Source organism: Neoarius graeffei, chromosome 10, assembly GCF_027579695.1.
Source record: "Neoarius graeffei isolate fNeoGra1 chromosome 10, fNeoGra1.pri, whole genome shotgun sequence".
Lineage (NCBI taxonomy): Eukaryota > Metazoa > Chordata > Actinopteri > Siluriformes > Ariidae > Neoarius > Neoarius graeffei.
In genome coordinates, this window is record NC_083578.1 from 68,604,600 (window position 1) to 68,631,911 (window position 27,312).

Below are 27,312 nucleotides of genomic sequence, written 5' to 3' on the forward strand. Positions count from 1 at the left end.
ACATTCCGAGTTCACTACCTGTTTTGGGTCCCGAGAGACCAACTTGGGATCGATGGAGCCAATAGAGAAGCTGGGTGCCATATGGTTCAGGACTTTAGCAATGAAAACCTGCACACAGTCAGAAAAGAGTCAGTTAGGACAGACTACAGCTTAACAAGGAACTAGACATAGAAAAACATTTCAGTGTTTCAAGAACATCACAAGAACATCTAGAACCATGCAAGATCCTAGAATAGAGTCCAGATAACAGAGGAGATTTACGAAATATTTTCCTTATTTGCTTCTCGTTTCTCTGCCAAAAAAATTGACCTGTGCCATTCAGAATCAATAGGCCAAGAAATTACATTTAGATAAAAACTATATTTATGGTGGTATGTTATATAAAATCTCATCTCATCTCTCATCTCATTATCTCTAGCCGCTTTATCCTTCTACAGGGTCGCAGGCAAGCTGGAGCCTATCCCAACTGACTACGGGCGAAAGGCGGGGTACACCCTGGACAAGTCGCCAGGTCATCACAGGGCTGACACATAGACACAGACAACCATTCACACCTACGGTCAATTTAGAGTCACCAGTTAACCTAACCTGCATGTCTTTGGACCGTGGGGGAAACCGGAGCACCCGGAGGAAACCCACGCGGACACGGGGACCCACTACACCACCATGCCGCCCTGTTATATAAAATCAGAAACAAAAATAAAATCATGCAATAAAAGAATGAAGAAAAAAAAAATCGCTGTAGCCCCTTTTGTGCTCATTTCACCAGAAAATGCTGGCAGTACATTTGTCATGTTAATCTATATAATAGTGATCCTCATGAGACTCACATTCATTCCAATAAATCATAAGTGATTTCAGCATGCAAATTTAGTATGTACAGGACAATAGCACTGATTGCAATAGCACCCCTTGTAAATGATGTTTGTTTTTTAACAAGGTTCAACATCTTTATTATGTTTAATAAATATTCAGCCAGGGCGGCACGGTGGTGTAGTGGTTAGCGCTGTCGCCTCACAGCAAGAAGGTCCTGGGTTCGAGCCCCGGGGCCGGCGAGGGCCTTTCTGTGCGGAGTTTGCATGTTCTCCCCGTGTCCGCGTGGGTTTCCTCCGGGTGCTCGGGTTTCCCCCACAGTCCAAAGACATGCAGGTTAGGTTAACTGGTGACTCTAAACTGACCGTAGGTGTGAATGTGAGTGTGAATGGTTGTCTGTGTCTATGTGTCAGCCCTGTGATGACCTGGCGACTTGTCCAGGGTGTACCCCGCCTTTCGCCCATAGTCAGCTGGGATAGGCTCCAGCTTGCCTGCGACCCTGTAGAAGGATAAAGCGGCTAGAGATAATGAGATGAGAAATATTCAGCCATTTGGAAAGATGGACTGAAGATTGTTTGAATCTAATTTCATGAAATGCTCCGGATAAATGAGGATGATGTGGATTTTGTTTCATTTTATACAAATGTATAAAGTTGTACGAAAAAGCATGTGCACGAACCCTGCTGGTAATGCTTCACTATAATCTTCGTAAATTTTCCTAAAATAGAGCCATGTGAATTGTTAATAATTGTTAATGCGAAGAGCTGGATGGATTAGTTTATGTAACCAGAGCGTCAGCGACGCAGTAGCTCACACAGCCATACCATGAGAAGCTAGACTCATTTATCATTAGCTCAGTTGTTCTTCATGAGAACAATTAGAACAATTTGATCTTCCAAACAAAATAATCAGAATCAAAATCCATTGAAAACTCTGGGAGTTGTAGTGATTTTTGTGAATTGTGGATGGACAGACAGATGGATGATGGACGCCGCATGATGGCAATAACTAATCGCCCTACAGCCAGTGAGCTAATAATTGCCCTACTGCCGGTGAGCTAATAATTGCCCTACGGCCGGTGAGCTAATAATCGCCCTACGGCCGGTGAGCTTATAATCACCCTACGGCCGGTGAGCTAATAATTGCCCTACGGCTGGTGAGCTAATAATCGCCCTACTGCTGGTGAGCTACCGTAATAATCGCCCTACTGCCAGTGAGCTAATAATTGCCCTACTGCCAGTGAGCTAATAATCGCCCTATGGCCGGTGAGCTAATAACTGCCCTACTGCTGGTGAACTAATAATCGCCTTACTGCTGGTGAGCTAATAATAGTCAGAAAATTATTCAAATGCACAAATATACAAACCAAACCCCAAATGACTATGATGAATAATACAGAGACTGAACAAGCATGTCCTCCATGTTTGCATATTCAACCATGTTCCAGTGGTTAGTGTTGTTAACTTTCTAACCATTCGCACCTGTTCCTCATTTCCCTCACACTGCACTCTCCTCATCACCACAGCAAATATACTCCACTTTTCTTTCTTCATCAGCTGCAAAGTCTTGCCAATGTTCTCTCTATCCAGTCGCCAATTTCTTGGATTTTGATTCGAGCCTTTACCTTTGCCTGGTTTTAATCATAACTTGTTTGGTGATTTTTACTGTGGGCGCTAAATTCATTCTTTGTACTTTGGTTTTCATCCTGGAAACCAAAATGAAAACCCACATGGACATGGGGAGAACGTGCCAAAATCTACACAGACAATAACGTGTGTGCAGGATCCAGCACTGGAGCTATGAGATAGCACTGCTACCATGCCACCAATGTTTCATTTTCATTGTTTCATTCATCATCAAAACAGTACCTCTTGATCCTGTTCATGGTTGCAGTGGGTCTGCATGCAAGTTGGGAGAGTTCACCCCACAAGGGGCGCCAATTTATTGCAGAGCACCACACACATTCACACCTACAGGCAATTTAGCAAAGCCTACCTAGCCAACCTGCCTACTTGGATGTTTTTGGGACAGTAGGAGGAAACCAGAAAACCCATTTGATCCTAGGGAGAACATGCAAAACTCCACACAGGTAAAAACCTGAGCTCAGGTTAAAACCAGGACCATAGAGCTTGGAGGCAGCAATGTTACCCATGTTAGTGTATTTCATTTTGTAATGTTTAATTCCTCTCTTCCTTTCTTTTGATTTCGGTCTCTTGCTTTTCACTGTAAAAATATTTTTTGAGCTTAGTGGCATTTTTTCCCCCTATAGAAATACAACACTGCCATCTCACAGTAACATCAATATGGAAAAACACTGGGAGTTTGTGTGTGAGGATGAGATTCTACCTTGAAGGGTGTGGCAGATTCTGGGTTCATCTGGATCATGGGACCTATCAGAACCACCCCGGCGAAATCCTGCGGCCTCTCACATGCAGTCAATATCGAGATGGCACCACCCTGCAGTAAAACACAAATACACACGTCAGGGTGCTTGAAAAGAAAATAAGCTGATGCTGTTCTCTTGCTGTATTTGGCCTCTTGCTCCTGTTGTCTTAGGAGATTTAAAAAAAAAATACAGGAAAGTAAAAATAACAGGTACCATGAGACCGAGAAAAATTAAGTGAGTGAGAAGGATTTATTACTATTCACTGTGCCACTGGGCGGCCATTTTGTTCTCTCTGCATTCTGTAGTTCACTTTATTAGGGCTCTGAATATTCATGAAGTGAGTTTCAGACTCAAAAGAGGTTCCCAGGAACAAAGAACTATTTAGAACATGTACACAAACACACAAATACACATATTACTGAGGTCTTTTAAATGATAGCGCTTAGCTCATTTTACCAGTAATATAACCAGTAATATTTCTAGCACATGTAAAATGTTCATATACATAACATCCTCTTTCATGGAACCAAATTATTTAATAGTGTGTGATGTAAAGGAAGATCATTGTTTATCCAGGAAGTTCCTCTGAGATCCCAAGGTAGACTTCAGGAGCAGATATGCACGCAACATGAGCCCAATTGTTTAACGAATGCTGACATCCAAATGTAGGAAGCAAACACAAGAGTCTAACACTTTTAAGACACGTTTAACAAGTCTACTGTGGAGAAGGGAACAGAGCAGTCTCTCTCTGCCTCTTTTACACACACACGCTGCTACTGGGAATAAATAGCTCCATTGTTTTTGTGGCCCCATAATGCGCTGAAGACTTAACGCTTATGTAAGAGTCGAACAATTTGACATTATATTAGATGGAAAGAAATGGGAAAGGGAGAAAATGAAGATTAGAAGAAAATATAGAGGCTACAGGCAACAAATGATATAATGAATCATAATGAAAAACAGAATGAAGAAAAAGCTAATCACTGAGGTGAGGTTCTACGTTTTTACGCATCTGCTCATTGTAATTAGTTTTCATTTCTATCGTAAATCAAGATGGCGGCGCGCATGGTTGCAGCGGCTTACGGCTCTCCTTGTTCACATAATAGCAGGAGACTTTAATAAAGCCAACTTGAAGTCTGTACTGCCGAAGTTTTACCAACATGTTAAGTGTTCTACTAGAGGGGAGAACACTCTGGATCATGTTTACTCCAACATCAAGCATGCGTACAGAGCCATACCCCTCCCCCACCTCGGCCAGTCAGACCATCTTTCCCTCCTGCTCTCCCCAGCCTACACCCCCCTCAGACGCAGAGCCAGGCCCACCACAAGGACTATCACAACCTGGCCTGACAATGCACTCTCCAAACTACAGGACTGCTTTAAACAGACAGATTGGGACTTATTTGAACACCAGGAGCTGGAGACATTCACAGGAACTGTGCTGGACTATATCAAGTTCTGCATCGGGAATGTCACAGTGGATAAAAACATCTGGGTCTTCCCAAACCAGAAACCCTGGATGACCAGCCAGGTCCGCTCACTCCTCAGGGCTCGCAATGCTGCCTTCAGGTCAGGTGATAGAGCTCTGTACAGAGCTGCTCGAGCTGATCTGAAAAGAGGAATAATTAAAGCCAAGGCGGACCACAGGCTGCGCATAGAATCCCACCTGTCCAGCAACAACACACGGGGGGTGTGGCAGGGCATTCAGGACATCACAAACTTCAGAGACTGTGATGCGCCAACAGGAGACTGGAGTGCGCCGCTAGCAGAGGAGCTAAATCGCTTCTTTGCTTGCTTTGAAACATCTCAGCAGCACTCATCTGCTGCTGCCCTGCCCCCACCACCACACAGTTCCCACACCACTCCTTTCACTGTACAGGAGCATGATGTCAGACGGGTGCTCCTGGCAGTGAACCCCAAGAAAGCTGCCGGCCCAGATGGTGTACCTGGTAAGGTGCTCAGAACGTGTGCCCACCAGCTCGCCCCTACCTTCACCAGGATCTTTAACCTCTCCCTGGCTCAGGCAGTCATCCCGCCCTGCCTAAAATCTGCAACAATAATCCCAGTGCCGAAGAAGTCTCCCGTCACCAGCCTGAATGATTACCGTCCTGTGGCCTCAACCCGGTAATCATGAAGTGCTTCGAGAGACTAGTTCTTCAGCACATCAAGGACCACCTCCCCCCAGACTTCGACCCCTACCAGTTCGCATATCGCACAAACAGATCCACAGAGGATGCCATCACCGTAGCTCTTCACTCTGCGCTAAATCACCTGGAGCAGCAGCAGAGCTACATCCGCATACTCTTTGTGGATTACAGTTCAGCTTTTAATACAATAATCCCGGACATCCTTATTAGGAAACTGGACACTCTTGGCCTCCCCCCTCTCACATGTGCCTGGTTAAAGGACTTTCTTACTAACCGGCCCCAGATTGTGAGACTTGGCCTCCACTTCTCCTCCACCCGCACATTGAGCACCGGCTCTCCACAGGGCTGTGTGCTGAGCCCCCTCCTGTACTGCCTCTACACCCACGACTGTAGTTCGACCCACAACAACCACCTCGTCGTCAAGTTTGCTGATGACACCACAGTAGTCGGACTCATCTCAAAGGGAGAGGAGGCAGCCTACAGAGAGGAGGTCCTGAAGTTGGCAGCCTGGTGTTCAGAAAATAACCTCGCTCTGAACACCAAGAAAACCAAAGAGCTCATTGTTGACTTCAGGAAGCACAGCACTGACCTAGCCCCCCTCTACATCAACAACGTGTATGTGGAGAGGGTCCACACCTTCCGGTTTCTCGGCGTCCTCATCTCCGCCGACATTTCTTGGTCAGTAAACATCACAGCAGTTATTAAGAAGGCTCAGCAGCGGCTACACTTCCTGAGAGTCCTCAGGAAGTACAACCTAAACTCCAACCTGCTGCTGACCTTCTACCGCTCATCCATCGAGAGCCTGCTGACGTACTGTATTACAGTATGGTACGGCAGCTGCACTGCTGTAGACAGGGAGAGGCTCCAGAGGGTAGTTAAGGCAGCACAGAAGATCATTGGCTGCCCTCTCCCCTCCCTGATGGACATTTACACCTCTCGCTGCCTTAGCAGAGCTAAAAACATTATCAAGGACCGCTCCCACCCTGGCTTTGATCTGTTCGACCTGTTGCCCTCAGGGAGGCGCTACAGGTGCATCAGGACAAAGAAAAACCGATTCAAAAACAGCTTCTTTCCAAAAGCCATAACTGCCCTGAACTTGGATATGCTCTGACTTTATAGTCTATTTATTTTACTATGTGACTCTCCTCGTGCAATAATTTATAATGTGCAGTACTTTATAAGGGACTCTCTCTGTGCAATACTTTTATAATGTGCAATACCTCACTCCATAATGTGAAACACAACACATTCACCTCACCTCAGGACTGTGCACCTTACATACAGCACATGCACCTCAGGACTGTGCACCTTACACACAACACATACACCTCAAGACTGTGCACCTTACACACACCTCAAGTCTGTGCACCTACCTTACCTTGCAATACTTCATAAATGTGTAATATTTTATTTTATAATGTGATTCTCTCGTGCAATAATTTATATTGTGACTCTCTCTGTGCAATAATTTATATGTGCAATGAGCAATAACTCACTCCATAATGTGTAACACAACACATACACCTCAGGACTGTACACCTTACCCCCCTGACACACTCCTCCCCTTCCTCCCTCTCTCTCTCTCTCTCTCTCTCACTCTACACGCTGTTTTGCACTGTTATTGGAGATGCTTTAATCTCATTGTACATGTGTATAGTGACAATAAAGGCATTCTATTCTATTCTAAAAACTCAATCAAACTGACTTGTACAGTAGATGCACACATAATCGAAGACAAAAATAAACAGATTAAAAAAACATTTATATCAAAACATCATATAAAAGCATTGATATTTTACAAAGAAAAACATAGTGTATAATTATCAATGTGGTGAAGTTTTATGTAAGGGGTTGTTTTCATCTCATCTCATTATCTGTAGCCGCTTTATCCTGTTCTACAGGGTCGCAGGCAAGTTGGAGCCTATCCCAGCTGACTACGGACGAAAGGCAGGGTACACCCTGGACAAGTCGCCAGGTCATCACAGGGCTGACACATAGACACAGACAACCATTCACACTCACACCTATGGTCAATTTAGAGTCACCAGTTAACCTAACCTGCATGTCTTTTGACTGTGGGGGAAACCGGAGCACCCGGAGGAAACCCACGCGGACACGGGGAGAACATGCAAACTCCGCACAGAAAGGCCCTCGCCGGCCATGGGGCTCGAACCCAGACCTTCTTGCTGTGAGGCGACAGCGCTTACCACTACACCACCGTGCTGCCGTAAGGGGACGTTTTATTTAAAATTTATGGAAGGAGTCTCCAGTGTCAGCACTTTGTAAAAGTCAGAGAATCTACAAAGTTGCTGCTTTAAGTTTTCCACTACTCTAATGTTGGCTTGATAACAAGCTGGATGTTTCCTGTTTTATTGACTTCAAGACAAAGTGAGAGAATGTCTGCTTATAACTGCTAGGGGAGAGCGGGGAGACTTGGGACAAGTTTTCAACTTTTGTGTGAAATTCTTTGCAGGCAGCATCACATTCATATTGCATTGCAGAGTATTTACTATACCCTCTTACCACAACATTAGTTTCCTAGCTTGTCACATATACTGGCCTTCAGGCTTCACTTTTTATGTCAGTATTTTTTTGCAGGGAGACATGAGACATTGACGGGAGACATGGGACAAAAATAAAATACCTAGGCCTATATGTTTAATTTTATTATCGAAACTTGTAACATATGAACTGTATGAACACAAAATGCTGGTACAGCGATAGACAAATGTCAGTTTACCCAAACCCTGATGAGACAAAACAGTTCCAGTCTCAAGAAGATATGAAGGTATGAAGAAGCTTAATCCTCATGCAGGTACATGCCCACATTTTTAACAAAAAATGTAAACAATTCTATATTTGTAAACCACAAGAAAAAAACTGTAACATGATGAACTGTCCCAACTCTCCCCATCTGGCCATTTTGAAAAATCCTCAAATGCTTTTCCCCCAGAAATTAAGTTTAATAAATAATACTATGGTAACTCTAGGCTTAAACTTTAATTCCTAACTAATCCTGAATTCACCAGCATACATTACACCATAGAATGGAAGTGGAGGCGAAGTAGAAAATACACATTTTGGTTGACAAAAATATTGAACTGCACAGACCTTACTGCAGTGTCCAGCTTTGTGGCTCCAAAGGAAGCCGGTTACTCTAAGGGCCAACATCTAACTTCTGATCTAATCTAAAACCTGATTGGTTGAAATGAATTTATAGGAATACAAACTGTCTGTCCCAAGTTTCCCTGCTCTCCCCTACTTACTGAACCAATCATGAACATTTTTTTCTTCATACTGAACTAATAATAAACAATCAGATCTGGTTATGGGGCGGCACGGTGGTGTAGTGGTTAGCGCTGTCGCCTCACAGCAAGAAGGTCCTGGGTTCGAGCCCTGGGGCCGGTGAGGGCCTTTCTGTGCGGAGTTTGCATGTTCTCCCCGTGTCCGCGTGGGTTTCCTCCGGGTGCTCCGGTTTCCCCCACAGTCCAAAGACATGCAGGTTAGGTTAACTGGTGACTCTAAATTGACCGTAGGTGTGAATGTGAGTGTGAATGGTTGTCTGTGTCTATGTGTCAGCCCTGTGATGACCTGGCGACTTGTCCAGGGTGTACCCCGCCTTTCGCCCGTAGTCAGCTGGGATAGGCTCCAGCTTGCCTGCGACCCTGTAGAAGGATAAAGCGGCTAGAGATAATGAGATGAGATGAGATGAGATCTGGTTATGATGTGAGATTTGTTAATGTTTCTTCAGTCCTTTTTCATATCAATTGAATGAGACAGTGTGTATGTTTACAATAACATACCTTTCGCACAGTTACATAAACTCTGATCGGTTGACTATTTTATTTATGCAGTTAAGGATCTTTAATGCCTGTGTGATGTGAATGTGACTATCCTGCTACCAAGCTGGAAAAGTTCATGCTGCGATCAAGTCTCAGTCCAATCTCAATCCAACATGTCATACAGAAACACCATCAACCAGTAATCAAAATGAGCAGGCGTGGATGCAGTGTGCCTCAAACTAATAAAGAACTGGCCAGCAATATGGGATTGTGGGATTGCTGGGTATTAATTTAGGATTCATACTCCGGCCCTTACCCTCAGCCAGTTAACAAAGAAAACCTGAATGAAGTTTATCACCTCTGATATCACCAACAGTCTGACTGCGATCAAGTTCTTTATAAATGATTTATCAATGTTATACATTTTAAGCATTTTATAAATGTATTAATGTCATTTATAGCTTTACAAATGAAGTTATTCATGATTAGTTCCTCATAAAGTATATGCTATTCATGATTACAATAGTTAGTTTTAAATGAAAAACTCTTATAAGTTACCAGAACACCACACTGAGCTCACAGTTACAGCCTTCTTTATAAGCATTAGAAAAGAGGTGTTCCTAAAAAACAGGTTCTATTATTAAAACACTGAAGCATCCACCCTTCCTTTTTGACAACCTCGACAGGCTTCAGCTTAAAAACATGACATCAACTTGTGGCTAACCATCCATCCATTATCTGTAGCCGCTTATCCTGTGCAGGATCGCAGACAAGCTGGAGCCTATCCCAGCTGACTATAGGCGGGGTACACCCTGGACAAGTCACCAGGTCATTGCAGAGCTGACACATAGAGACAAACAACCATTCACACTCACGGTCAATTTAGAGCCACCAGTTAGCCTAACCTGCATGTCTTTGGACTATGGGGGAAACCGGAGCACCCGGAGGAAACCCACGCAGAACATGCAAACTCCACACAGAAAGGCCCTCGTTGGCCACTGGGCTTGAACCCAGGACCTTCTTGCTGTGAGGCAACAGTGCTAACCACTACACCACCATGCCACCCCTGTGACTAACCACAACCACCCAAAACATGAGACAAATGGTGTACAAACTTTTATCCAAGTCTGTTCACCTCAACTCATCAAAACAGAGAACATGTGCCTCTAACTTGCTTTTATTCATTACAAAACTATCTTTTCAAAACACAAAACAGTTTGAAAACTCAAATGGTGATGCAGACAATGCTAGAGATGTCCATAGTACAATAATTGTTGCTAAAATTCAACTGAAGAAGCAGCATTAGCTTTTGCTGGAATTACATACAGCCCACAACAGGAGGACTACTTCCCTTTATTTGGTCTAATGGAGAACTTGTGGTGTTTGTCGGGTATAGTGGGCGTACTTAATTACAAATACAGTGCATCTCATTACAGCATAGTACATAAAAATCTTTGAAAAAACCCCAAACAAACTGCACAATATGGAATACCTGTACAATTACACTCACTGACCACTTTAATAGGAACTTGTTCTTGATTCTAAGATTCCTGTGCTTGGTTGGCAGGAGCGGAACCCAATGTGGTCTTCTGCTGTTGCATGCTGAGATGCTTTTATGCTCACCGCAGTTGTAAAGCGTTACTATGAGTTACTATAATCCTTCCTGGTAGCTCAAACCAATCTGGCCATTTTCCTCTGAATTCTCTTATCAACAAGGCGTTTCCACCCACAGAACTGTCGCTCACTCAATGTTTTTTGTTTTTTGCACTATTCTGTGTAAACTCTAGAGACTGCTGTGTGTGAAAACCCCAGGAGATCAACAGCTTCTGAAATACTCAAACCAGTCCATCTGGCACCAACACCCATGCCACAGTGAAAGTCATAGAGATTGCAATTTTTCCCATTCTGATGTTTGAAGTGAACATTAACTGAAGCTCTTGATCTGCATAATTTTATGCATTGTGCTGCTGTCAAGGGATCGACTGATTAGATAATTTTAGATAACTGCATAAAAGAACAGGTGGATGGGTATACCTATGATATAACATTAGGCGGTACTATTTTTATTAATAACACAAATGATAAGACATCGCTAATGCCCTGTTATTGAGTTTGCCTCTTCCTTGTTTAGTCGGTTTCTAGACCACTTGACTATATCTGCTGTGGCTATTGGGGACCAAGCAACGTAGCTGTGGAGGCACCAATATGTTTACCTTTTCATCATCATCATAATCATCATCATCTTCTGACTAGGGTGTTTATGACAGCCATCTAGTAAAATGCTCTGAAGTTTGGCAGACTGATTAGAGATGGTCCCCTGGTACTTTTCACCAAGTTTAATGTTTGCAACTTGAGTGCTCTAACACTACCAATGGGTCAAATTTGGAGATGCATTTATGCATGTAACATTTTAACCGTATGCCCAGTTTTCAAAAATGAGGTGGATTCCATAGGTCAAGCTGAGTTCAACACATCCCACAATCCATGTCAATTTCCACCATATTGGATTTTCCACCATATTGGATTTTTTTTTTTTATCAAAAAACTTGAAAAAAGTTTTTCCCAGGCCACAGAATGTGTCCAATCCTCATGAAATTTACATCTCACTAACGCTTTGATGGCTCAACATCAAACTTGGTACATGGATTCGGGTCCCTATTTTCAGGAAGTGCAAAACCTTTTGTATCATTTGACCACTGGGGGTGCTACAGTAAGCTACAGTGTGTTTTGGCTAATAACTATTTATATGTTTGTTCTGGGGGCGGCACAGTGGTGTAATGGTTAGCACTGTTGCCTCACAACAAGAAGGTCCTGGGTTCAAGCTCAGCGGCCGGCGAGGGCCTTTCTGTGTGGAGTTTGCATGTTCTCCCCGTGTCTGCGTGGGTTTGCTCCGGTTTCCCCCAAAGACATGCAGGTTAGGTTAATTGGTGGCTCTAAACTGACCGTGAGTGTGAATGGTTATTTGTCTCTGTGTCAGCCCTGCGATGACCTGGTGACTTGTCCAGGGTGTACCCCACCTCTTGCCCATAGTCAGCTGGGATAGGCTCCAGCTTGCCTGCGACCCTGTAAGACAGGATAAGTGGCTACAGATAATGGATGGATGTTTGTTCTGAAAAAGAATTTTTGCATCTGGTAATACCGTTGGAGGTATTCATACTCAGTTTGAAAAAACAAAAGTGATTAATGCAGCCCTAAAAATAAAAATAATAAAGTTATAACAGACATGACTCATCAAGCCAGCTGGGTCTTATTCCAGAAAGTCACTGATGCATCGAGTAATTACTCAAAGATGTTCTAAAATATTTTGACATTCTTCGATGTCACATAGACAAATCCTAATTTGAGAAAAAATATATTCTACTCTGTGGAACAGATGGAAAAACAGTATTTAATGGAATGAAAACAGTGCCTCCATGACAGAGTGCTCCTGGCATGCAGAGAAAGAAGAACACTCAGCCAGCATATGTCTTTGTATCTGCATGATGAACATTAACTCTTTTATCCCACAGGTTTGGTATGATATATGTTGTAGGATACATACTCTATCACAGATAAATTATTAATTAGAATATCTTAGACCATGCTGACTACAGCCACACCAAAAGCGAAGGACCTTTTTCTGTCTGTCATTTGATTCCCATATATACATACCATCTCTAAAACTGCATATTATAATCTGAGTGGTATCGTCAAAATAAAGTTAAACGAGTACATCTTTCCTTTGTAATATTTAGTTTGGACTACAGCAGTGTGCTGTATTAGGCTGGCTGCACTAATGTCTTTCAGCTTTAGCTACTTTCGATATGAATTGCTCACATCCTTACCAAGGAAAAACAGTCAAAGCAAATTACCACAGTTTTATACCCAGTTTTATACCCTGGCTGCCTATTTAGCTCTGCATTGACTGTATAGTCCTCTAAATAGTTTAGCTCTAGCATATCTTGCTGAGCTCCTGAAATACTATAGCCCATCCTAATTAGCTCACACTGATTATACTTTATCAGAGTGCTTAAGAAAGCCTGAAATGAATGTTGGTAAAGCTTTCATAGTCTTTTAGAACAGTAGGAGAACTTTAGTTGTTCATCAGTAAAGGGAGGATGGGCAGTAACCAGTGCACATTCAAACCAGAGCGTTAGTAGCTCACACGGCCATACCAATCACAAAACCAGGGAGTAACTTTTGTGCACAATGATTAGATCTTCCAAACAAAACAATTAGAATCAAAATCCATTGAAAATTCAGAGAGGAGTCGCGATTTTCCTGAAAGTTCATTAATTGGCCTAATTAGCAACTTGTTAATGAGAAATCACAAAACCAGGGAGTAAATTTTGTGCAGACTGATTAGATCTTCCAAACAAAACAATCAGAATCAAAATCTATTGAAAACTCAGGGAGGAGTAGGAAAATTGTGGACGGATGGACAGATGACAGATGCTGCCTGATGGCAATAACTCATTGCCCTACGGCTGGTGAACTAATAAAACAGCAGAATGCTTCTGAGATGAGGATGTTGTTGTTTCCGCTGTGGCATAATCGATGGCAGATTGTTGCATAATCTAACAGAAAACATTTAAGTGAAAAGCATGATTTGTGACATTTGATATTTTCTTGACACTTGATACATGCATAACTCTTCTCCTACTTATCCCATATTACAATCTAAACTTGGGCAACTTTAATTTGAAAGTGTAGCAAGTCGATGAATTCTTTATAAAAATTCTACTGAACTCGAAAAAGAAAAGAACTTATGAAACAGTTTTACTGACTGAGTGATGGAAATAAACACTGTGTAGTCATCAATGGCGAACCGTTACTATTAGAGCTGGGATTTCAGACACACCGAAAAAGCAGGGCAAAGGATTTTGCAAGGTATTAGTGGCAGGCTGCCAGGTTGCGCCGTTGTGTGTAGTTGTCAATGTTGATTTTAAAAGTGACGAAGTAAATTACACGGGGAAATGAATACTTAAGTACTGTATGAGTGAAAAATACTGTGGCGAGCGTGCGTGGAAGAAGAATCTGGAAACAGAAATCTTAGTTTCTCGGTTGTTAGTCTGTACTACTTGCTCTTGATAGCACTGGCTTGACTGCTTTATTAGCATTTGCTAACACTACCAATGACTGCTACACCGTCTGGAAGGTGACTTCACTGCTGTGCTGACAGCACCAATTTGCAGTTAAGCTAGCATTGGCCTTCGAGGAGGCCTAGGGCGATAAATTTTTGATCCCATTCACTATAAATGAAAATCTGATTGATTAATTCATCGGTCACTTCCTAAATAAGCATACACTGCCATGGTCTTCTGTCCCAGCACTGAAGTCCTAACCAATGAGTGAGCCAGCTCTAAACTCTTCTCTGCCTAGAGACCCCCCCCCAAAAAAAAAAAAAAAAATCTCATTGGATAACTTGATATTAATGTTTTCAGGACAGTAACCCTTTCATTTCTGAAGCAAATTTGATAGAAAATGAGGCCAAATTAAAATTAGAAGAGAATAATTATGATGAAATTATGAAAGAATGAAAGAAATTAAATATAACATTTGAAATGCTGATATGTTTGGGCCTTCTCTGAAGGCCTAGAAGGCCCTGAAGGTTCCCTTCTGGTAGTTATAGTCCAGAATATGAAAATGAACTGATGTTGCATCTGTTCCCACTATCCAGGGGCGCCGCCAGAAATTTTGGGCCCCATAAAAGATTAGAATTTTGGGCCCCCCAACTTTGCCCACCCTCGTCACAATTGCACTATTGTCATTATTTGACTTTTGATAGCCCATGGACCTTGAGTTTGTGACTTTGTTATTACATTTTATGTATTAACCTACTAGGGACTAGATGAAAACTGGTCAGTGACTAATTCTGGTGCATTTACAATCACACTCTTGGGGTGTCTCATCAAAGAACCTCTTTCTTTTTCTCTCACGGAACACTTGACTGGTGTCCGTTATTAGCAACACTTTAATCTAGCAAACTGTATATGGCGCTCGCTCATTAAAAACTTCAATCCTAAAGCATTTATGGGTTGTATTGCTGCTTACCTCCTTCTCCAAAGGGGGGGTTCAGTGGTTTGGTAGGGCGGAGGTCCCCCTGAGGCTGAATCTGTGCATATTTAGGGCACCCCATTAGTTATGAAACTGGTTATTAGCACTAGTTATTAGCACCAGCATAGCGTAATATTTCATCTTGTTTATCACACAAGTCAGTTCTGTTATTAAAATGGAAAAAATGTCACTGTACAAACTGTAAAAGTGTTCTCTTGATAGGCTAATCCAACCACGTTCATACTGTTCATTTACCATTCGCTAATATTTTGAACACACATGAGCGATAGCTACCTTTCTTTGGGGAAAACTGAGTGACCAGTTGCCTGCCTCTCCGGTCCCTCTCAGCTTTCAGCTGCCTTTCTTTACGTTTTTGACAGCCACTCTTCATATTTAGCGATCATAGACTGTACGCACTCCACTGCTGGCTGGCTGGCTGCTGCACCGCGACACAGCAGCAAGTAGCGTTGCACTGATCAGCACACAGATTTAACGCATCGCGCTTCTATCAGAACTGGACCGTACCATTTCGCAAAAGGGGGAGGGTTAAATGACAATATGTTGAAGAACTCAAGAAATAGACAACCTTGTTCAATTAGCTCATTTTACCAGATGGAATATTGCATTGTTGTTATTTCAAAAGTCTTATTAAAATCATATTATCAGCCCCTTAAAGGGCCCCATGGCAGTGCTGGGCCCCTAGAATTTTTCTAACCTTCCCCCCCTGGCGGCGCCCATGCCACTATCTATTCAATAAAACAGTTTTACTATTTGGAAGCTGCTTTCTTCGAAATGAACAAAGTTTTCAACTTGCTATTAGAAACAGATTTGCTACAGCCAACACATTCTCTACTGTGTGCATTTGTGAAGAGGGTTTCAGACATGCTGTCAGACAAGTGAATGGTTTACACCACCGCCCCCCCCCCAGTACATTCACATGCCTCTACTGGCCAGTCACAATGGAGGTAGACAAGCAGTTTGGACACATTGCGCTGTCTCATCTCAAAGTGTTTATCTGTTGCTCTGAAAGCATGTTCTGATGGAAGCATACATGGGTCTTTAATCCCAAAAGTCACAAGCAAATAGATCCAGAGGTATCATAGGTCTCACATGTCTCTGTCAGCTACCAAGTTATTCGTTAACTGGTTATTTACAGTAACATTGAAACTGTTTGCCTTGTCATCTGATAAAATAAAGCAGTTCTTGGGAGTGCACACAAACATATGAACCGTATACAGTATACATTCACTGCCCACTTTAATAGAAACACCTGTGCACCTGCTCATTTATGCAGTTATCCAATCAGTCAATTATGACGCAGCAGCACAGTGTATAAAATCATGCAGATACAGGTCAAGAGCTTCAGTTAATGTTCTGGCAAACATCACAATGGGGGAAAAATATGATCTCGGTGATTTTGTTGTTGTGACATGTCACATGCTTGTTAGTGCCTGAAAGGCTGGTGTGAGTATTTCAGAAACTACTGATCTCCTGGGGTTTTCACACACAACAGGCTGTAGAGTTTACACAAAATGGTGTGAAAAACAACAGCTACAACAACAACAACAAAAAATTGAGTAAATTATCGCTCTTATGGGGCGGCACGGTGGTGCAGTTGGTTAGCACTGTTGCCTCACAGCAAGAAGGTCCTGGGTTCGAGCCCAGTGGCCGGCAAGGGCCCTTCTGTGTGGAGTTTGCATGTTCTCCCCGTGTCTGCGTGGGTTTCCTCCGGGTGCTCCGGTTTCCCCCACAGTCCAAAGACATGCAGGTTAGGCTAAATTGACTATAGGTGTGAGTTTGAATGGTTGTTTGTCTCTGTGTTAGCCCTGCAATAACCTGGCGACTTGTCCAGGGTGTACCCCGCCTCTTGCTTGCCTGCGACCCTGTAGAACAGGATAAGCGGCTACAGATAATGGACGGTTCTTACTACAGACTTCCTGTATGCTCAGTCCAATGTTTTGTGTTTTTTTTTTTAAATCAGAAACTGTACCATTCAGGTATACAGGTGTGAATTAAACTGGATTGTGAGTGTATACCTGTATATTAGCAATTATTCTATCCACATTCACTGGATATGAACAATCGCGTGCTCTGATTGGCTACTCTATTACTAGGCTATCAGCTCATATACTGTGAGTAGAGAAAACCAAAATGGTGGAGCGTGTTGCTGAACCAACCAAGGACGAAATAAAACTCTACTCGAAAACAAAACCCCCAAAAATACAAACACCCCCCCCAAAAAAAAAAATGTAATAAAAGTATTTGATGGTAAGAGCGTATTTTTTTATTCTTCAAGAAGAATTATTATTATTATTATTATAGCATTTTTCACAAATTACTACTGTCATTTCGCCGATTTGTTTACATTCTAAGCGGAACTGATTTTGTCAGACGTTTTGTATAAAGTTTTTATTTATTGAATTTGCAAACAATAACAATAAAAATGCTCTGTTTCTCAAAATCCAGTGAATGTGGATAGAATAAAACAGTTATTCTGCTCAGTCTCATCGTACATGGCTTATAGCCAACTCTGTGCTATGTGCCTCGTCAGCTATCAGCTCACGTATGATTCAATTTCATGGAATAACTGTTAATTATACAGTAAGCTATATACAGTGGGGCAAAAAAGTATTTAGTCAGTCACCAATTGTGCAAGTTCTCCCACTTAAAAAGATGAGAGAGGCCTGTAATTTTCATCATAGGTACACTTCAACTATGAGAGACAGAATGGGGGGAAAGAATCCAGGAAATCACATTGTAGGATTTTTAATGAATTAATTGGTAAATTCCTCTGTAAAATAAGTATTTGGTCACCTACAAACAAGCAAGATTTCTGGCTCTCACAGACCTGTAACTTCTTCTTTAAGAGGCTCCTCTGTCCTCCACTCGTTACCTGTATTAATGGCACCTGTTTGAACTCATTATCAGTATAAAAGACACCTGTCCACAACCTCAAATAGTCACACTCCAAACTCCACTATGGCCAAGACCAAAGAGCTGTCAAAGGACACCAGAAACAAAATTGTAGACCTGCACCAGGCTGGGAAGACTGAATCTGCAATAGGTAAGCAGCTTGGTATGAAGAAATAAACTGTGGGAGCAATTATTAGAAAATGGAAGACATGCAAGACCACTGATACTCTCCCTCGATCTGGGGCTCCACACAAGATCTCACCCTGTGGGGTCAAAATGATCACAAGAACGGTGAGCAAAAATCCCAGAACCACATGGGGGGACCTAGTGAATGACCTGCAGAGAGCTGGGACCAAAGTAACAAAGGCTACCATCAGTAACACACTACGCCGCCAGGGACTCAAATCCTGCAGTGTATTGTGGATAGAATAAAACAGTTATTCTGCTCAATCTCGTCGTACATGGCTTATAGCCAACTCTGTGCTATGTGCCTCGTCAGCTATCAGCTCACGTATGATTCAATTTCATGGAATAACTGTTAATTATACAGTAAGCTATATACAGTGGGGCAAAAAAAGTATTTAGTCAGTCACCAATTGTGCAAGTTCTCCCACTTAAAAAGATGAGAGAGGCCTGTAATTTTCATCATAGGTACACTTCAACTATGAGAGACAGAATGAGAAAAAAATCCAGAAAATCGCATTGTCTGATTTTTAAAGAATTTATTTGCAAATTACGGTGGAAAATAAGTATTTGGTCAATGACAAAAGTTCATCTCAATACTTTGTTATATACCCTTTGTTGGGAATGACAGAGGTCAAACGTTTTCTGTAAGTCTTCACAAGGTTTTCGCACACTGTTGCTGGTATTTTGGCCCATTCCTCCATGCAGATCTCCTCTAGAGCAGTGATGTTTTGGGGCTGTCGCTGGGCAACATGGACTTTCAACTCCCTCCAAAGATTTTCTATGGGGTTGAGATCTGGAGACTGGCTAGGCCACTCCAGGACCTTGAAATGCTTCTTACGAAGCCACTCCTTCATTGCCCGGGCGGTGTGTTTGGGATCACTGTCATGCTGAAAGACCCAGCCACGTTTCATCTTCAATGCCCTTGCTGATGGAAGGAGGTTTTCACTCAAAATCTCACGATACATGGCCCCATTCATTCTTTCCTTGACACGGATCAGTCGTCCTGGTCCCTTTGCAGAAAAACAGCCCCAAAGCATGATGTTTCCACCCCCATGCTTCACAGTAGGTATGGTGTTCTTTGGATGCAACTCAGCATTCTTTCTCCTCCAAACACGACAAGTTCAGTTTTTACCAAAAAGTTCTATTTTGGTTTCTTCTGACCATATGACATTCTCCCAATCCTCTTCTGGATCATCCAAATGCTCTCTAGCAAACTTCAGACGGGCCTGGACATGTACTGGCTTAAGCAGGGGGACACGTCTGGCACTGCAGGATTTGAGTCCCTGGCGGCGTAGTGTGTTACTGATGGTAGCCTTTGTTACTTTGGTCCCAGCTCTCTGCAGGTCATTCACTAGGTCCCCCTGTGTGGTTCTGGGATTTTTGCTCACCGTTCTTGTGATCATTTTGACCCCACGGGGTGAGATCTTGCATGGAGCCCCAGATCGAGGGAGATTATCAGTGGTCTTGCATGTCTTCCATTTTCTAATAATTGCTCCCACAGTTGATTTCTTCACACCAAGCTGCTTACCTATTGCAGATTCAGTCTTCCCAACCTGGTGCAGGTCTACAATTTTGTTTTTGGTGTCCTTTGACAGCTCTTTGGTCTTGGCCATAGTGGAGTTTGGAGTGTGACTGTTTGAGGTTGTGGACATGTGTCTTTTATACTGATAACGAGTTCAAACAGATGCCATTAATACAGGTAACGAGTGGAGGACAGAGGAGCCCCTTAAAGAAGTTGTTACAGGTCTGTGAGAGCCAGAAATCTTGCTTGTTTGTAGGTGACCAAATACTTATTTCACAGAGGAATTTACCAATTAATTCATTAAAAATCCTACAATGTGATTTCCTGGATTCTTTCCCCCCATTCGACAGAATGGGGGGAAAGAATCCAGGAAATCACATTGTAAAAAGTACACACTTAAAAAGATGAGAGAGGCCTGTAATTTTCATCATAGGTACACTTCAACTATGAGAGACATCTCATAGTTGAAGTGTACCTATGATGAAAATTACAGGCCTCTCTCATCTTTTTAAGTGGGAGAACTTGCACAATTGGTGGCTGACTAAATACTTTTTTGCCCCACTGTATTATGCTTATAAATGTTCTGTAGAAATTATATACCATGAAAAGGTCAGGGTCATGGTAGAGCCTGAGTTTATCCGAGGAACACAGGGTATGAAGCAGGAATTACAAAGCTTCGCAGGGCATCACATACACTCTTATGCCGCTGGGAAGTTGAGAGTACTCAATCCACCTAGTGTTTTATTTTACCAAGGTAGGAGGAAACTGGAGAACCCAGATGAAACCCAAATGAACATAAGGAGAACATGTGGAACACCACACAGAGTGTAAACTGAACTCAGGAGGACAGTAGTGAGCCTGGAGCTTTGAGGAGGCAATGCTACCTGCTGCACCACCATGCCACCCATTCTGTTCTAAATAATAATAATGTTGATACTAATAATTTTTACATGGCTAATTGTCCCAGCCCTTTAAAGGACAAAACAGGAAAGAGAGTATGGCGTGATCCAGGACATAATCAAAGAGGATTGAAAAAATCGGATACAGGTGGCTGGATGTGGAATGTGCATCTCACCATCGAATGGCCAAGGATGAAGATGGGCAGGTTGGGGTAACGCGTTCTCATCAGGTCGATGTGCTGAAGACAGTCTCTGATGTAGATCTGAAAGTATTTAATATTCATCCTCTCCCCTTCGCTCTGCCCATGGCCCACTAGGAGCACAAAAGAGAGAGAGAGAATGTTAATCAAAAATGTATTAGGGGAATTAAGTGAAATTTAGAGGATGAAAAAAAATAATCTCTTGGCTGTGACACACACCCACACGTTAATAATATAACTGCGAATAAGCGAAAGAACAGACGCTGAAATGAACAAAGGGAGAGAAGAAAAGAGGGTGGAAGTGTAAGGGTGAAGTGGAACCTACTGAGAGGAAAATTGCTTGTCTAATGGAGCCTCCTATGATTTTCAATAGAGATGTCTACATAGTGCGACACCTGAAACACCATGTTCCAGCACACACACACACACAATCTTGGAACACGATTTTGTTGCGAGAATCATTAGTTACCATGGCACTCCATCATCAAGTCAGATTTAAAATATTCTGGGCACATACACTTGATATTTTCCCTGGATCTGCTTCACCCCCTCTTCCCCTTTTCATCTATCCTACACTCTCTGGTTTTCCCTCTTGTCCCGTCTGTTTTATTATCCTCTCTCTTCTCTCTATCTTTCTAATCTTGTGACACTTCTCACTGATTCATTTTTGTATAGCTGTGAATTTGTCAGTGTGCGTGTATGAGTCTGTATGTGTGCATGCATTGGCAGCATATCTCGAAGCATGAGTCATGACAGGCACGTCAAGTTCAGAACAGCATATAATCAATCAAATACAGCTGTGTGATTCGCTTCTTTTTCTTCAATACTACGCCTGTTCAAGTGATTCAAACTCATAATAGAGCTTAACTTCTATACACTGTAAAAAAAAAAAAAATAGGATTACGCCTGCTGTTCCTGTTCTATAAATATCTGCATTTGGCTGCTTAGAATGTCACTCACCATGGTCATGGGCAAACACAAACAGGGAGTGTTGGGTCAGTGTGTGAGCGACGTCGTTGTACACGCTGCAGTGCTCTCCAGCCCCATGTGCCACAAACACCAGCGCCCTGACACACACAAACATTCTATATTTAGGAACAGGCAACACTTGAGTTGTAAACAGTATAAGACTGACATAATCTTGTTATGAATGTGTAGCAAGGGAAAATACTTCACATGGTAAATTTTTCTACTGTATAATCCTGAAAATGACCAGAATTGAACTTAAAGCATTTTAAAATCTTCATACTGAAAAAGTGAAAAAGGAGAAAATCATGTTTAATGTCATTCTTTGGGCTCCCAAGTGGCGCAACAGAAAAGCGTTCACCCGATCATCTGGACAATCCCGATGACGCCAGAGCTATCTATGCCCAGGAGCTCAAGAAAGCAAAATTAGCCTGCGCTCTCAGGAAGGGAGGAGGGGTGTCATACTTTCTCTTCCCTGTCAATTACAGTGACACTAGCCAATCATAAGTGTCTTTGAGCTAATGCGTGCGGAGGCGGGTAGATAGCGCTTTCCTCAGAGTGTGTTACACCCCACCCTTGACATCGCATGATCATCAGTTCAAAATGATCCAGTTGATTGGTGTCATGTGCCTCGGAGGTAGACATGATAGACTCACCCTCCCTGGTTGGTGTGTTAAGGGAAAGCTATCTAAAGGGTGGGAATTGGCCATGATTAAATTAGGAAGGAAATGGGGGCAGGGGTGGTGCAACTATTGCACCTACCTCCAAGTGGTGCAACAGAAAACCATTCATCCTATCATCAGAAGAGCATTATATTATATTATATTATATTATATTATATTATATTATATTATATTATATTATATTATATTATATTATATTATTAGTCTTTTTTTAAACTTAACCTACATTTATCTATATTTTACTCTGTACTTGAGCTGCTGCAACACCTGAATTTCCCTTCATGGGATCAATAAAGGAATATCTTATTCTATTCACATTCACTGGATATGAGCAATTGTGCACTTGATTGGCTACTCTACTACTAGGCTATCAGCTCATATACCGTGAGTAGAGAAAAACAAAATGACGGTGTGTGTTGCTGAACCAACCGAAAAAGAAATAAAAACTCTACTCGAAAACAAAACCCCCAAAAATACAAAAAAGCAACAAAATATGGAATAAAATTATTTGATGGTAAGAACGTGTCTTTTTTATTTTTCAAGAATTATTATTAGAGCATTTTTTCACAAACTGCTACTGTCGTTTCGTCGGTTTGTTTAGCTGAAATGATTTTGTTGGACATTTTGTATAAAGTTTTTTTTAAATCAAATTTGCAAAAAAAATAAATAAAAATGCTCTGTTTCTCAAAATCCAGTGAATGTGGATAGAATAAAACAGTTATTCCACTCAAACTCATCATAAATGGCTTATAGCCGACTGGGTGCTACGTGCCTCGTCAGCTATCAGCTCATGTACAACTTGATTTCGTGGAATAACTGTTAATTATTTTTTTTGCGGCCCGGTTTCCATCAAATCCTGCGCTCTGATTGGCTGGTGAGCGGGTCTGTATCCTACGATACGGACCCCCGTTATGGACCCCGGTTATGGACCTCTGGCGACTCGCTCTTTCACAACAATAACAAACATAGTAGAATTTTTTGTCAACATTTATCTTTTTTTAACAAGATTTATTTATAAGATTATCAAAAATCTTATAAGTTTTTGCCAGCATTTCTCAGGAGAATAGCATTAATTTTACAGCATGGATAGCGATAACAACAGTCTTCACAGTGAAAGTGAGTTTTACTACCCTGAGGAAGAAGAAATAAAATAAAACATTTCAGGAGAAAGCTAAAAACCTCTAACTGTTGCTAACGCCGAGCAAAAACATGGCTGAATCCTGAATGACTCAATTTTGTATAAATAGGGGACTACATAGGCGGCAAAATGTAGTATTTTTCCTGCCATGGAAGTGCGCTTGCATACCGAAGAGGAAGCCATTTGCATTACAGCCGTGAATGAGGATTCAAAATGGCGGCTCGGCTCGGTTTTCCCTTTCGGGCGCTCTCGTTTTATGTTAGAATTTGGTAAAGAAAAAAATATATATATTATTTACCAGCTTAAGGTCGGTCCGTATGGTGAAATACCGTGACCTCGGCCTTGAATACTGACCGAGGCCCAGAGGGCCTCGCTCAGTACTTTCAAGACCTCGGTCATGGTATTTCACGATACGGACCTCCCAGCTGGTAAATAACTTATATTTATCTTATCTTAGTTACCTTAGTGTGAATCCCAGTGACGCCACACCCATCAGTGGCCAGGTGTCCAAAACAGCAAAATTGTCTGAGAGGTGGCAGACACTCTCTTTTCTGTCAACCAGTGAAATTAGCCAATTATGGGCATCTGTGAGTTCATGCATGCAAAAGGGTCAGGTAGCATTTTCCTCTGAATGTGTTATGCTGCCCTGTGATGCAGCATGAGCAGCAGTTGTAAAAGGCTTCGCGTGTCTCAGAGGAAGCACGTGTTAACCCTCACCCTCACCATTTGGTAGTCGTTGTATAATACGGTTTCATTCCAACTGCAGTAAAGGAGCATTACGTACATTTTGACAGCTGGTATCTGAATTGTCTTGGCTTACGTCAGTTTTGTTAGCGCATACGGTACAGTCGATCAAAGAGTGACATTTACTGTGTGAGAAAATCACACTTGCATTGCAAGGTTTGAGATATTTTGACTGTTAAATTGGCTCATTATCCAACATGATCTTTGTAGGAGGACAGTTAAAATTAATTTTAAAAATTCCATGATGTTTTGGTTAAATATAACACTCCATCAAGTTAACACCAAGCAGAGGCCACAGAATATGATTTCTATAATTTTCAAACCCATCAATCCATTCAGTGAACCCTCATGTCCTGTATATAGGGACAGGGTCATCCTGGAAGAGACTGCTCACATCAGGATAGAAATGTTTCAGCATTTGTAGGATAAAGGTGTTCGATCAATATAACTTTGTACTGATTTGCAGAGAGACTTTCATCTAAGGGGACGAGTGGACTGGACTCAAAGCATAGCAGCAAAATAAACATATTCCTCCTACAACATAACAGAGTCATTGGGTTTTTCCTTTAATTTATCACCCACCTGAAGGTATTGTAAACACATGCTACCTAGAGCATACTTGGCAAAATGAGCCCGCGATGTAAGACGTCATGAAATTAAACACAAGCAGATTTTACAAATTACCAGGACTGGAACCATGACATAAATTATATTATATTCTAATCACTATATAGACAATTCAGTCCAGTATACGATATCTGCCATCTGTTTATGATGTGTTTACTGTATGTCAGTCTTATTATGCACACCACCTTCATGCAAAATGCTGTATATTAAATATAGACATGAATAATATGAACCTGACCGAGTGACATTTTAATGCAATGCAAGATATAGTAATATACACACATTTTCACTAATGCAGTGCTCAGATACAAATGTTGGGGCCAGCGCATTAATAAACTGTTTACTAATGGTACATTAACTCAGAATCTAATGGTCTACAAGAGAAAAACATTTACTAATAATATTTACTAACATTTAATTTCCTGTAGGCGAATTAAGTGAGTTGTTTCAGTTGTTATCATCTCTTGTTTTGATGCCTAATGGCATCCTGAAAACAAAATTCTCTACTAAACATGGGTGTTTGTCCAGCCGTCTGTTCTGTATCAGCTCTGGCAATCACACATGTTCTCTCTCTCTCGCTCTCTCTCGCTCTCTCTCTCTCACATACACACACACACACGCACTGTTTTTCTTTCTGTTCTGTGCCCACTCTCTCTTTTCTACTCAGAAAACTGGGAATTGCTTCTTTTAGATATAGCTTAGGACTGTTTTCTCAGAGGATCAGAGGAATGGACACACACATACACATACACACACAAACATAAACAGAGCATGCTCTGTCCTCGTTGCCCACTCTGTTTCATGGTTTTCACCCTTCTGCAGAAACTCGGGCTTTCTAATACAATTCTGACCTACTAAACTACACACACACACACACACACACACACACACACACACAGTAGTTCTGTGAATGTTTTTATTCTCACGTGTGCATTAGAGACAGTGTGCTTTCTATGTGAATTCTCTGTATTCTGCAGTTTGTGTGTTAAAGGTGCAGTCTGTAATGTTTATAACTCATGTGTAATATAGCCATACAATGATTCTCATTAGTAGGAGGTGTGTGTGAGATGTAAAAAAATAAAAATGTTATTGTAAAATGTCCAACAAAGCAGTTGGAAATTTACAGCTATGTCCCCCCCCCCCCCCCCCCCCAATTCATTTAAGGTAAGACGAAATTTTATTCAATATAACAAAACAAAGAAAAAAAAAAGGAATGATTTTGTTGGATCCTGTAGTAAGTCCTGTGATTTCAGCTTATTATGGTCTTCATGTGAATAGCTAAAAGCTGAAACTTTGCTTTTTGATAAGCTGAGGGAGGAAATTTAACAATTTCCCAGCTTGAGATCAATAAAATAGATAGATAGATAGATAGATAGATAGATAGATAGATAGATAGATAGATAGATAGATAGATAGATAGATCCATCCGTCCATCTGTCTAATATTCCAAGAATATGAATTTACAACTTTAATCTCACTTTTCTTTCTCAGAATATTACACCCTCCCTCAGTTCTGGATTCATTTTTTTTTTAACCTAAAATGGCCCTAATAATAAAGTCCCAGCTTTTTTGAAAGGTGTTGCTGGCATCAAATTCAAAATAAGCATATATTTTTCAAACAACAATAAAATTTCTCAGTTTCAACATTTGATATATTGTCTTTGTACTATTTTCAGTAAAAAAATATAGTGTTTCCATGATTTGCAAATCATCACACTCTGTTTTTATTTATACTTTACACAGCGTCCTGACTTTTTTGGAAATGGGGTTTACCAGGGTAAGTCAAAAAGTTCTACGACAGATGTTATCATTTCAAAAGGTGTGAAAGACATCCCCCAGAATTCTACAAAGAAGGAATTCTCCGATGGAATCACCGCTTGCAGAAGTGTTTAGACTTAAATGGAGGATATGTAGAGAAATAACCTTGTTATTTTCATAAATAAAGATTTTTTTTCAATTTGTCTTAGAACTTTTTGACTTACCCTCATACAGTATGTTAGATTTAGGAATAAATGGTAATTGCACAAAATTGGCTAGTTACACTTTGGAACTTGTAGCTAACTTACAAGACATTGTAGTACTTAGAAAAATTAACTAGAAGGGCACTCGGTAGAGTGCATACCTCTGCCAGGCCACATATTATCAACATCAAAATCAAATGACTTGAAGCTAGGATAATACTAAAGCTGTACGCCAAATTTCATCCAAATCTGTTCACTACTTTTTGAGTTATGTTGGGGACAGACAAAAAAAATTCCTGGCTCTACATA

At 41.5% G+C, this 27,312-nt stretch overlaps 1 protein-coding gene across 1 annotated transcript in view; it reads right to left on the reverse strand.

The window, feature by feature from the left end:
- Nucleotides 1-27,312, reverse strand: part of mgll (monoglyceride lipase) — a 71,440-nt gene that overhangs the window by 20,519 nt on the left and 23,609 nt on the right. Inside the window, exons 3-6 of the mRNA XM_060932168.1 lie at nt 21,845-21,951; nt 20,861-20,997; nt 3,160-3,270; nt 19-108 (exon numbers count right to left, since the gene is read on the reverse strand). Coding sequence (XP_060788151.1) covers nt 19-108; nt 3,160-3,270; nt 20,861-20,997; nt 21,845-21,951 — 445 coding nt within the window. The remainder of the gene's footprint in view (nt 1-18; nt 109-3,159; nt 3,271-20,860; nt 20,998-21,844; nt 21,952-27,312) is intronic.